Source organism: Capsella rubella, unplaced genomic scaffold, assembly GCF_000375325.1.
Source record: "Capsella rubella cultivar Monte Gargano unplaced genomic scaffold, Caprub1_0 scaffold_4, whole genome shotgun sequence".
Taxonomy (NCBI): domain Eukaryota; kingdom Viridiplantae; phylum Streptophyta; class Magnoliopsida; order Brassicales; family Brassicaceae; genus Capsella; species Capsella rubella.
Window position 1 is genome coordinate 14,404,897 of NW_006238920.1, and position 13,459 is coordinate 14,418,355.

General features: G+C 35.8%; 4 protein-coding genes across 5 annotated transcripts; 3 read left to right on the forward strand and 1 right to left on the reverse strand.

Annotated features, from left to right (window-relative positions):
- The first annotated feature begins 3,360 nt into the window (after positions 1 to 3,360).
- LOC17890151 (proline-rich receptor-like protein kinase PERK9) lies at positions 3,361 to 4,916 on the forward strand. Its single transcript, XM_023784337.1, has one exon. It carries the CDS (start codon positions 3,401 to 3,403, stop codon positions 4,613 to 4,615), a length of 1,215 nt encoding a protein of 404 aa, XP_023640105.1. The 5' UTR covers positions 3,361 to 3,400; the 3' UTR covers positions 4,616 to 4,916.
- A 1,961-nt stretch (positions 4,917 to 6,877) lies between these two features.
- Positions 6,878 to 8,792, forward strand: LOC17887846. The gene is made up of 6 exons (XM_006293445.2): positions 6,878 to 6,934; positions 7,054 to 7,099; positions 7,295 to 7,620; positions 7,831 to 8,148; positions 8,366 to 8,498; positions 8,593 to 8,792. Exons 1-6 carry the CDS (start codon positions 6,929 to 6,931, stop codon positions 8,604 to 8,606), a joined length of 843 nt encoding a protein of 280 aa, XP_006293507.2. The 5' UTR covers positions 6,878 to 6,928; the 3' UTR covers positions 8,607 to 8,792.
- Positions 8,793 to 9,342: 550 nt separating this feature from the next.
- On the forward strand, positions 9,343 to 10,406 carry LOC17888757 (cytochrome B5). Of its 2 annotated transcripts, XM_006295161.2 has the most exons (4): positions 9,343 to 9,459; positions 9,545 to 9,649; positions 9,762 to 9,828; positions 9,924 to 10,406. In XM_006295161.2, exons 2-4 carry the CDS (start codon positions 9,572 to 9,574, stop codon positions 10,175 to 10,177), a joined length of 399 nt encoding a protein of 132 aa, XP_006295223.1. In that variant the 5' UTR covers positions 9,343 to 9,459; positions 9,545 to 9,571; the 3' UTR covers positions 10,178 to 10,406. The 2 variants fall into 2 exon arrangements, with proteins under 2 accessions (XP_006295223.1, XP_023640460.1); XM_023784692.1 differs by having other exon boundaries at positions 9,345 to 9,649.
- Positions 10,407 to 11,083: 677 nt separating this feature from the next.
- LOC17888418 (cytochrome P450 78A6) lies at positions 11,084 to 13,180 on the reverse strand. The gene is made up of 2 exons (XM_006293923.2): positions 12,136 to 13,180; positions 11,084 to 11,910 (listed from the first exon to the last, which is right to left on the reverse strand). Exons 1-2 carry the CDS (start codon positions 13,111 to 13,113, stop codon positions 11,293 to 11,295), a joined length of 1,596 nt encoding a protein of 531 aa, XP_006293985.1. The 5' UTR covers positions 13,114 to 13,180; the 3' UTR covers positions 11,084 to 11,292.
- Between the last annotated feature and the right edge of the window lie 279 nt (positions 13,181 to 13,459).

The window sequence follows — 13,459 nt, forward strand, 5'->3', positions numbered from 1 at the left end:
ATAACCGCATATTTATTCCTATAATATAGGTATAGCAGAATAATAATATAGCTGACTCATTGTTTTGGACGTCTACTAATTAAATTTTAATTAATCAGTGATGAGAAAAGCACATCATTTCAACAATTTGTAGCTTTTACATTGCTGGTATGTAGCTAGGGCGTCAGATTAATAGTTAGCACTGACAAATGAGAGTAGCTAAATCCCATTATTTATTACAAACAGTTACTCTTGTAACAAAAAGAAAAGTTACGATCCTAATTTCTTATGTTTAGATGTTTTGTGTATTTGGTTCACGTGCACCCAAAAATCAGCCTAGCACGAAGGAGTTTAGCCGACCAAAACACCGTCATTCAAAAGGGGGATTAATCCGTATTTGGACAATATCACAATAGACTATAATCATAATTAACTCACTACAGTTAACAACTTACAAGACACTTGTCTTGTTCATAATTTAAGACACCTGTGGCCTTTTTTTAAGATTGCATGTGTTTGGTGTTTTGTTATTTGGGTTCAAGAATTCAACATTTCATTTCGTTTACGTGAATCTATAAAAGTCTTTTTCTTTTTTTTCTTTTTTTTTTTGTTAAAAGCAGTCATGATGATTTAATTTTGCTTAGTTTTGGTATTTCTGAATCTGATATCATGCAAACTTATATATGTTTCGTCTTATAATTAACTTACAAAAATGGGTTACTATTAAAATGATATGTGTCTTAAATATACTTTTTTTGGTTTTTCATCGTAATTTTTTTTGGTAATTTGCAGAGGAGAATAGCTTCGCTGATATATAGATATGTAAAAGTGGGAATTATAAATGTTTTGCTGTCAACCTATAGGCGGACTCGAAAGGATTTTGAATGATTTAGCAAATGGGAAATATTCAAAATTTCTGAAGCCATACCCATCATACACGGTGGTCCAATATTAACAATAATTACATGCAATGGAAATAGTGACTACTTTTCTCTCTTCTTTTCTTAAGAATGCTGTGTCTTTCGATATTTTTTATCAGCTTTTGCTTTACATTTTCTGCACTAATCGATTGCCTGTAAAGTTGTACTAGTTTAACGTCATCGGTATGTGCATTCATCATGATCTTATAACCAAACTATACATAACGTTGAGCTGATCAACAAAAAAAGTATAAATTTTGATAAAACTCCATTGTAACTAGCTAAAACGCACATATATTGTTAGTTGCAAACTTAGTTATATAAAAACGCATTCAGGAAAATCAATCCCGGACATGGGTTATAAAAATTGACTAAATGTAGAGGTTTTTGTTTTTGCTTAGTCCAAGTTTGGGCCAGTTTAGCATATTTTGCATGTGCAAACCACATTAGAGAAGGAATTTTTCTGCAATGTATCAATATATTATATACAGTGACTATATTAATATATTTATATATTGACATATATAATTCGACAAAACCATTCCATGTGTTTGGGAATTTTGACTATTCGAGACAAAACCTAACAAAACTACTAAACTATAATAGTAACAAACAAGAAAAACGTGTTTCCAACGATGGAGCATAGTCTTTCTTTGACGTTGACTTGAATAGTAAAGAAACATATTAGATTCAAAAGGGTTATATGAGCTAGAGAATACCAAACAAACCGAATTATATTATTGACTATGATTTGAAAGTTGAATAGGAATCTGTCATTTATATTCTGAATACGCTGAAGCAAGGCGTTGAAGGACACTGAAGTATGGGGAAAAGGCCATTATTTGAAGTGAATCGACCTCTAAAGAATGATGGGCCTTTACACAATATACAAAAGGGTCGCCCATTTGGTCATGTTACACAAGTTTCAAACCCCTTACATATATCTTTATCGACCATTCAGCTATGGAGAAGCGTTGGTGAATCTATAAACTTTTAGTTTCATAAGTTACTAAATTTAGTAATTTTTGCATCAATGAATAAGATTGTTAGAAAGGGACAATAAGATGTTGAAGCGAATTTTAAAGATACTGTGCATATATACTATATTATATATATATATATGTATGCATATGTTTATATTGGAAATTACACTCCTATCTAGTAATTTTGTTGATATTTTAAAATAAACAAAAAATGTGATTATATCATTTTTTCGTACATTAAATTAGTTGTCGAACAAAGAAAATTTCTCTCTTATAACATAAGAAGTTATTAAATTTGTAATAGATTTTTAAGATTCTTAATTATTATGTTGACGCTTGCTACATATATAATGTTTTTAGGAGAAAATGCAGAATATATATTACATATATTAGCGGTGATACAAAAAGTAAAATTGAAAGGAAAAAAAAAAAAAAGAAGAAGTGAGGCTTAGATGCTACGCACTTTTGATGCCTATGAGCAACCGATAATACACTTCGAACCGTTGTATATTTTTCTGAAAAGTCGTATATATAAACTAAAATATATATTGTTTTGTTCTTAAAGGAAAGAATTAGTGGCTCAGAGCAGTGTGATCAATACAATTATATTATATAGATATATGATAAAGAAAAGCCGACGAAGATGCTTTAACACAGAGATACTTTTTTCACTGCTTATTAGTATTCGATGTTTGGTTTCTGAAGTTTCCCTTTCGATGCATTTTAATAATCCTTGCATTAAAGCAACTTGTCCAAAAATCAGACCTATATAAACCGTTGGTATAAATTTTCGGTTTTAAGAACCTTGCAATAATGTTGCCCTAAATATTCTAGTTAGTAGTCAAATCGAGATAAAAGAGAGGAGAATCTATGAATAATTAGTGGAGAAACATTATACTCTTCTTAATTGGTTAGTGTTAACGACTTAACGGGCAATCTTTCAAATACAAACATACTACTAACAAAATGTAAAAAATTATGCATTAAGTTGAAACTAAGTCAATCAAGTAATGGTAATATTATATATACCCCATTTTGTTGGTCGAGCAAATTTCACATACAGTATAATAATTACGGACTGAAAAAACATTATATATGCATGCAAGTACAGATTTTGTTCTGCCAATCTAATCGTCTTTTACATATCGGTGTGACAAGATGCAGAGTGTTTTTTTACCTTTTTTTCACAGACGCGCGTAACAACGAATTTAGAATCGAAATAAACTTTTATCAACGGTGATAGATAAGTTATAAGGAAAAGCTTGAAAGTGGCTCTTATCGATTGATACCAGTCGTAAAATGTGGTTTTTGCAAGCTGGAAATCTCATTGCATGGATCTGATACCTTTCTCCATTTTCACTTTTTTTCCTTTCCATGTTTCTCGTGCTTCACTTTTCTTCAACACACTTGTTTATTTCTATATTTTTTATCTATATATAAGCTTTGGTTACACATCTCAATCGTTCCATTGTGTTTTTTGCCACACTAACATCGTACTACATTTCGAATAGAAACATAATGTCTAACGTTCGTCCATGGTTCCGTCTCTCTAGCATCGCTAGGCCTACATCACAAGGCTCAAGCGACCCACCTCCACCTCAACCTCAACCTCAACCTCAAACCCGACAAACCCCTCGTCGTCCGGTCATAGTCAGACCACCGCCAAGACAACCGTCGTCACCTCCACGTCAGCGACAACCTCCTTCACCTCCACGTCAGCAGCAACAGCCTCCTTCCCCTCCACGTCAGCAGCAACAGCCTCTTACCCCTTCACGTCAGACGAAGGCTCCTCCACCTTCACCTCCTCAAGAGCGGTCCCCATATCAGTCACCTCCAAGCCGCCACATGTCACCACCGACCCCACCAAAGGCTGCTACGCCGCCGCCGCCACCACCTCGGTTGTCATACACGCCGCCACCATCTCCCAAGGAGGTCCAAGAAGCCTTACCCCAGCGAAAACCAAAATCACCACCGAGTCCAGCTCATTCAAGTCGGTCTTCAACGTCTGAGTCAGTGAAAACTCGGTCTGTAACATCTGATTCAGAGAATCATCGGAAAGCACCATCACCAAGAGTACTCTCTCCTTACTCTCTTCCACCTGCTCAGTTACATTCGGAACGTGACACCACTCAGAAAAACATCCTCACTGCCGAGAAAACAAGCCAACTCCATGAATCAAATCATCATAGCTATAACCACAACAACAACCACAACCACAACCAGAACTATAACCAGAACCATAACCAAAACCAAAACCATAACTATCAAGGCAACAACCCCCGGAAGATGCATCGCCAACCATCTTCGTCCGATTCTGAGAGCATAATGGGAACACGTGTCATCACAATTGCAGGTGAAAACAAAGGTGCTGTAATGGAGATCCTGCGATCTCCTCCAAGCAACAAAACCGGAGGTTCAGGAACACATACCTCTAAGGTTTTTCACGGCACCGGAGAGAAAGGACGGAAACTTCAAAGCAGCAGCAGTAGCAGTAGCGACGAAGGAGAAGGAAAGAAGAAAACGACGAAGAACCCTAACATCAATGGCAATAGTAACCTCCCGATGAAAGCTTTTATGAACAGTAACGTGCAGATGATAAACAACTCCATTGTTTACAACTCGACGGCGTCTCATCACGATCCCGGCGTTCATCTTAAAATCTCCCGGAAACCTGGCTCCGACAATGGTTTCCACGTCAACGATTACGGTAATAATCGCGGATATACCGACTGATGAAATATCAAAAATATCTCACCTTTGCGAATATTAAAAAAAAAAAGAACAAAACAAACAAAAAAACACTAAAGGTTTTGCAATAAATTCAATTTTATTAAAATAAAGAAGAAAAGAAAGAATAAAGAAAAAACATGAGTGGGTTTGACTGGATTCTGATTCTTTTATAAAGCTTATAGAAACCTCTCATTCGTTTGAAGGCTTTGATTCGTTTCTTGAAACGGTCTTTTCTAATTTCTTGTAACGCCCTTTGTTTCTCTGTTACATGGATCAATGAGATTATCAATTACTTTACTATACACAGGAAGCCTCATATTACTATGAAGGGCCAAATTAAATTTACTGCACAGGCCCATTTCATATTTTGTGCCTACATACAATTTGTATTGCGGTTGTATATTTATCTTTTGGAAATTTGGGTAGTGATTTGGATAATCTTTCAAACGATTATGGTCACACAACTTACAAGCGACAATTTCACGAGGAACAGCGAACCAAACCTTGTTATTAACCTAGTGGCTTTCAAGTCAACTACTTCTATAAATAAATGTCTAACTGGTTCGAGTGTCCAATATGAGACATAACAGGACGCCAACGCTTCAAATTATCCCCATGTACTTATTTATCCTCAAATTATCCCCAAGGACCCCAACAAATGTATATGCTTCTTTTATTTAATTTGTAATGGAAAATTTTTATTCGTCTCCAAGATCTTTTGTAGTGATTGTAACCGTATCCGAAATATAGAGTGCAGAACTAAACTAAGAATTTTTTAATGAATAAATAGAATTATAGAACTTGGAGGAGGTGAAAAGCCAGAGGGATCTTATTTATTATTTGTTTTGTCAAGTAGTATATTTGTAGTACTCTCTTTTAGTAACATAGAAAGGAAATGGTTTGATGAGTATAGATCCCTAGATAGGTATATCTAGCTAACGTCTCTATGACATTAAAAAAAAAGTAATGTATATCGCTAACATCTTATCTATTTACCCTATATATGTCTTATACATTTTAATTATATCAATCATTGAAAATAAACATTAAGTTTTGAATTTGTTTGGACCTTTCCATTCGATTTTTGTAATATTGTTTTTTTTTTTTACTTTATTCAAGAGCAAAAACATCACTATTTAATAAAGACGCAATACATGGATATTTAGTGTACATTTTACTACGATAATTTCAGAAACTTATGTAATTCCCCTATATATATTGTTGTCGTATAATTAGGCAAAAGATAACAAAAGTTTGAGAACAAGAAGCAACTGACAAAGAGAAAGGAGTGTGAAGTGTCCAAATCCTAACAGTATGTGTGGGGTATTGTGTGCTCTTCCAAAGCTTGGAGGGTACTATGCATGTGCATGCATTATGCAACAGTCCTCCTAATCTATTCTGTCTTTGACGATTCGATAAGGTATCCGACGACCTCACAAATTAGCGCAACTTAGAGAAGTTTATATATTGTTCACAAATTAGAATTCCATAAATTAATAATTAGGCACTTGATCGATCCATTACAATTGTACATGTAATTTGAAATATTGTCAATAATTTAAGTATCTTAATTAGCAAGTGGTTCTCTCAAGAGAACTGGCGTAGCTGTTTCCAATTTTGAAGATATACTTTTCTAATAAAAGTTGATGATTATCACTCTTAAAATTTTGATCGCTAGAGTTTAAAAATACATTGTTGTTGATAGTGAAGGAACGATCCGCGACGACATTCCGCGACATTTATATTATAATGACCACAGTGGCTAAATTGCTTCCATTATATTTGGAACATCCTGAGGGAATCCAAAGCTAGCTGATCCAATATTTTTAAAAATTGATTGAAACCAAAATCTATCGCTTTAGTGCAACGAATTCTACCTTCAATGTCTAATCAAATGATATAAAGCATTGAAAGCAACAGAAGTCTACCTACAAGATTACAAGAAATGAAACACGGAAAACACTAAAAGTGAAAATGATTTAAAAAAAACTATTAGGTCAAAGTTTGATTATGAATAAGTAATCGGGTCAAAAAGTTAATTTTCATAATAATATAGGGAGGGGGAGAACGAATAGTGTTTGTGACGACCAGATAAGCACAACAACATCACTGACATGTGGCACCTACTTATTGGCCTTTGCCTCCCAAAAGTCAGACCTAACTAACCCACTCTCGCTCTAGTTGACACGTGTCAGTAGCTAAAGGACTCTCTTTATTTAAGTGTCTTGATAGATTTCTCATTTCACACTATTCTTTTGCTTTGTGAAACCTTTCACTCTTTCTACTGACAACAAAGAACTAGAGAAAACTAGCTATATGATGGTACGTTAATATATTATTCTTACTTGTTTAAATCGTATGATTTTTATTTGCTTCGATATTTAGTTCTATAGATATTTCGGAACTATAAATCTTTTATTGTTTTCTCGATTTTTCCGAAGATCTTTAACTGGGTGCAGAGAAAGCTGCACCAAAATGTCATCAAAGGTTAGTTTTCTTTATTTGTCTATTAAAATATTATGCTTAACTGAATAGTAGTTTTACTTTTTATAGTCATATGATTTCCCTGTTTAATATATAGTTTTATATTAAAAAGGCATCCTTGTTGAAAATAGCATTCCCACATTTTCTCCAACATATATTTAGATCGATGCTTGTATATTATTTTCATGCGGTGAAAAGAAATAGATGGTGTGGCGAAAAACGAGAAAAAGAAGACAAGCGAGGGAACAAGTGAGATAGAGAAAAACACGAACGCTATATTGGATCAAGTTGGGTTAGTGGATGCTCTTGATAATTGGTTCGATGGAGTTCTCACCATCGGCACATTTGGTTTCGACACCTTGAACTTTAAAGAAACAGATGAAAAAGATGATGATGAATGCGGGAGTGTGGATCTCGACTATGTCGTAATCGATGGTAGCATCATCAAGAACGTCGACCAGGAATTGGATCCTCTTATCTCCGATGCAAATAAGTTTTATGATCATCATGAAGATGTAATCGAGGTACGTACGTAATAGTTCAGATAAACTATAGTGGTGTACATATTTATCCTCGAGTCGTTTTACCAAATAGAAAATAGATTATACATAGACACGCATGTCTCAATTGAATGTGTGTGTGTTTAGAGATGTAGAGATTATACATACTAATACACTTTCTTAAGATTGTTTTGCTTGATGTTTACGGTATTAATTAGTTATAATATGCACAAGGTATTGGACACTGATCACTTTGGGTCGATCAAAACCACTGAAACGCCAGTTGTCGCTTTGGTGGTCGAGAACGAGATAGAACCACAGAAGAAGAGGACAACACTTGCGGAGCTTTTCATGGAGGACCGAGACAAAGAGGTTAACAAGTGGGAGGGCAAGAAATCCAAGAGCCCTAATCTTGACGAGGAGGAGGTTAAATATCATAAACCAAACGGGTCAAAGCTAAGTAGGAAGTTCTCACTTGTTAAAAAGAAGATGGTCATGTCAAAGTCCAAAGACGAAGAAAAAGACTCGCGTCCAATCAAGAAAATGCATCAGGTAACTAAATTTTTATATATAATTCAATTTGTATATGATGAACATGTTACATGTGCCTCTATAATTCCAGCGAAATGACGTCACGACAGGCTCTAGATAATGTTGCGTGTCTGTTATTATTATCATAACTTTTGTTGCTTCATAAGTGTACTCATATGTGGGGTAACTATTCATTCAAATTGCAACTTCATATACGTGTGTGTATATAATATTGTAGATGATAAAGAGAATGCTAAAGAAGAAGATCCATCCAGATATAGATAGGACTAAGGCTTCTAAGAAAGATGTTCCATACAAGCCAACTCAGAAATGTGAAGCTCTCGAGTCACGTTATCTTCTTCACATTCAAGGTCCGTCTTGTCTCTCTTTTTCAATTATTTAAGATAATGTGTTCGATATGAGTATCTCTTTTCTAACTAATTAATAATCTGCTTTGTGGAACAGATTGCATGGCCTAGAAGGCTTAGAGAGATCGATGATGTCGTACAAGAGCAATCATTATTGGATCCATATTGGTTTCTATATTATATGTGATTTTGTTTCTCCTTTTCTGTAATTTCAGAATGTGTTGGTATCGTTAAGAATATATGCTTTTTTGTTATTATTACAAACAATTACTAAGTTGTCACTACTATTTGTTGAATATGGCTATTTTGTTTTATAAATTAGAATGATGTTCTGTGCTTTTATTTAGACGTATCTATCTAATATTCTAATGTATATCATCGTTCTCGAAAGTTTCCGTTTAAATATTTTTTTCTGGTTGTGGAAGTCAATTTAACTATTTAACTTATAATCTAAAATTCAACTTACAGAAAACAGAAAGCCCTTTTGCGTTATTGGGCCTAATTAGAAAAGTGATTCTGAAGGCTTCTTTAAAATTAAAAAGAACATTTAAAAAAGTTATGCTTGACCTTTTCTTTTTTTCCGAAAGAAAAATAAAACGTGAAAAGAGCTTCACCAACCTGAAGTCGCTGACCACTTGGACCCTTGGAGGGCATTTTCCATTTCAGCTACCAATTAACTTACAAAATCCATATTCTTCACGTTTTACTATGGTAGGTACCCTGTTCTACTTACTTTCGATTTTCGCTTTGAATATTATACGTCAACCAAAAACTATGTAACTGGTCATATATAAATTGCTACGTTCATCCTACATGTTCAAAACGTTAGAACTATATTATTTACCCTTTATACACAGTAGGACGGTAACTTTAATAAAAGTCAAGAAATAACAAAACAGTATTCAAGAATTCATTATATAAACACAAGGCGTGTGGTCTCGAGAAGCTGCTTATATATAGACCGGTAGGTTCGTAGGAACTCTTCTCCTCACAATCTTGCTTTCTTGATTTTGTTTCAATCAGATTTATTTGAAGTTCTCTGTTTCAAGATTAATTCTTAGGCAAGAGCAGATCAAATGGCGAATCTAATATCGTTTCATGACGTAGCTAAACATAAGTGCAAGAACGATTGTTGGATTCTCATCCATGGAAAGGTACCTCTCCATCTTATTTTTACTTATTATACTTTCTTTAATCAAAATCCAAAGTTTTAAAATCCTCTGTTTCTTTTGTATCTAATAAGACAAGTGAATGAATCTCCCACAGGTCTATGACATCAGTACCTTCATGGACGAACATCCTGGCGGTGATAATGTTCTCCTCGCCGTCACCGGTACGTATAAATACGAGTTGGTTTAATAATCCGGTTTGGTTTCTTAATATATCGGTTTGTAAATTTTGTGAGTTTGTGGGATGTAATATGTAAAGGCAAAGACGCGTCGACCGACTTCGATGATGTGAACCATAGCAAGGATGCGAAAGAGCAAATGAAAAAGTACTGTATCGGTGACATTGACCAGTCAACGGTTCCAGTGACGAAGAAGTATACTCCGCCGTGGGAGAAGGAGTCTACGACGGCGGAAATAACTAAAGAAGAACCTGCAAACAAGCTGTTCGTTTACTTGATTCCTCTCTTGATTCTTTGTGTTGCCTTCGCTCTCAGATTCTACAACAACAAGTAATCCAAAGAAAAACCAAGAATTATGATGAAAAGATCGATCATAGAGTTTTCTTATTACTGTTCTTGGTGTTTGTGTGTTCGTAATAACGGGCTTCTTGTACGAACATTTGGCCCATGATTCAGGATTTGATTTTATTATTGTCTATTTTATGCTAATGGGCCGTAGCAATAGGCCCTTGTTGATATATGCCAATATCTTCTTATACCATGAGGTTTTGTTATTACTGTCATTAATTATGAAAACAACCAACTAATTTATTATTTTTTACTACAAAAAAAAAAAAAATGGGTGAGGCATACTATATGATATACAAACACATGTATAAAAAAACAAAGAATAAGCATGACAACAAAACAAAGGAAGAGGACACAAAAGAAATGAAGAATGTTTGTTTTTAATTTACCACAAATTCGAGGAAAATTTAAAAATGTTAGAATGTGATACACTAGTTATATACTTATTTTACTTGGTCTTCAAGTGCTGTTGTTTTCATGTACAGTATTGTATATACAAATAGAAAATATCAAAAATATCATTCTTTAAGTTAAGTTTTTTTTTCTTTCAAGAAAGTTAGTTTTAAAGCGTGAAATGAATTTTGATAGAACAAACTAAGAGAATCATGTTTTTATGCAACTTAGTATTAAACAAGTGATTGTTATAAGAAATCAAAGAATGTTTGTGGACTTGCAAAGATCGTTCTCCAAGATCTCAATACTGATTTCATAATTTAATATCCAGTTGCAATCTTGATGTGTAATTGAGTTCATTCAATTATTTATATTCAAATGTTACAAATATCAAACCTACGATTTTTGAGTTGGGAAGTAACCAATATCTTCCCACAGTCGAATATGTCTGAAATTAACTAAAACGCAATATGGTGTAAATATAATTATATAAAATATAAATAAAAATTACTTTTTCATGTATATGTACAACCTAGAACAAAGTAACAAACACATTACTCTCCTCTCAGACTCACAAGTCACAACACACAAACGCACGCACAAAAGGCAAAAGGAACACATCACGTATCAAAATGTTAGTTCTAGCGAAACGAAAAAAGCTGCTTAATAATAATTTGTTTCCAGTAATAAACTTTCTTGTACGATTTTTCAACTGCGCCTACGGCACACTTTAGCAGCAAGAGGACTAGCCATCTCACACGAAAGCCTTAGTTTCTCGGATAAGTCAACGCCGTTCACATCGGACGGTCCCCATTCAAACTCATGCAACAACGTCGCGGTCCAAAACGTAACGGTAGCCAAACCTAGATTTTTCCCTGGACAGATCCGACGACCCGACCCGAACGGTGCAAGTCTCAAATCCGACCCGAGAACCGAGAACTCCACCTCTCCATCTTTCGCCACGAACCTCTCGGGTTTAAACTCCAAAGGATCAACCCACACGTGTGGATCATGCGATACGGCCCACATGTTCACCATTGCGGTGGTCCCTGCCGGAACGAGACGACCATCAACGATCGTGTCAGTTATGGCCAAACGGGCCCATGATAGTAGTGGGCCTGGAGGGTGAAGCCTCAATACTTCTTTCACCACAGCCGTCAGATATGGAAGCGAAGCCAAGTCAGATTCATCTACGGCTCTTGATTTTCCGACCACTAGATCTAGCTCATCATGTACCGTCGATTGAATATCTGGATGAAGGACCATCCTTGCCAGGATCCACTCGATTAGAACCGCAACCGTGTCTGTTCCTCTGAATATCATCTCCTGTAATAATAACCCAAAATCAAAATGCGATATATTTTTTTTAGTGCACTTGTTACTTTTTATAGAATCTGTTAATAAATATTTTTTTTTACTAATTTGATGTCAAACATCTTTGATTATCCCACCACTTCCACATGTCACATTCTCTCTCAAATTCCATGTTTCTAATCCAAAATTCTAAGCAATTTATAAAACAAAATATAATTAAAGAAATGGTATGCATACCCAAAGAACGGCGATTATGTCCGGGTCGGATAGTTTATCCGAGCCATGGAGAGAGAGCAAAACGTCGACGAAATCACGAGGCGAATCACCGGTTTGATTACGGTGTTCTGATATAATCCGGGATACAAACCGGTTTACCTTCGGTACGAGTGTTGAACATCTGGACCGGATACTCTGAGGATCAAACTCCGATAACCAAGGAAGGTGATCGCTCCAATTCAATGTTCCGAGTAGATCATAACCTTCTTCGACCAATTCACGTAACTCAGCATGGTCTTGTTCAAGCTCGTACTCTTGTCCGAAAACAGAGCACATCATGTTGTTAAGCGACGCAGATTTAAGCAACTCACGTACAAAACAGAGTCCGTTGTTACTACTCTGTTTTTCAAGAAACTCAACCATCTGGCTCGAGATCACGCGGCGCTGCGCCTCCGCTCGTCTTATTTGTTTCGGGCTAAAGAGATGGCTCGAAGCGATACGGCGAAGCGTTCGCCAGTAAACACCATGTGGAGCGAAACCGATTGCTCTGTTAAACATCAGAGAGTAAGCGGATTCTTTAACCGGCCGGTCAGCGAAAACAGGGCTATTCAGAATCTCTTTGGCGACGTCGGGATTGCACGTGACGATCACACGGGTCTCGCCTAAGCTGAAAGCCATGAGCCGCTTGGCTCCAAATTTCTCAGCTACATCAGCGATTCGGCGGTGAGCTAGAGTGCTTGACATGAGTGACATGCTTCCAACAAGAGGTAATCCTCTTGGACCGGGAATAACGTTTCCGGTCTTGTAAGAACCGGATGCTAACCGGCGGAATAGGTATTTGCCCCAAGCGGGTCCTCCGCGATAGGTCCAGAAGAAGAGAGATACGGCGAGCCAGATGATTGTGACGGCGAGGAGAGAGAAAGCGAGGTTAGTTTGGCTAAGTACGCTGCATTTGGACAAAAGGGCAAAGATCAAGGAGCTTTCGAGTTTCGTAGCCATGGCAAGATCAAAGCAAAGTAAGTGAAGAGGAAGAGAAAGAGAAAAACAAAAGGAGAGTGTCTTTTGGTCTGTGGGGTTTAGAGCTTCGCAGATGGCTTCGGTATTTATATAGAGAACTCTCCTTTGTCTACAGTGTATATAATGTCCTTTTTAGAGTATATATAATTTAAAGGGTTTTTCTTATATAATAGTATATTTTTGTGTAGTTGTTTTATTTTATTGTTCTGTCTTTGTTGAGAATGTGTTCATTGTTCGACTTCGACATGTATATAATTTTCATATCATACTATTTTCGCTTTAGCTAATATGTATATATAGTAGGGCGAGCATAGAGCAATGCCAAGTT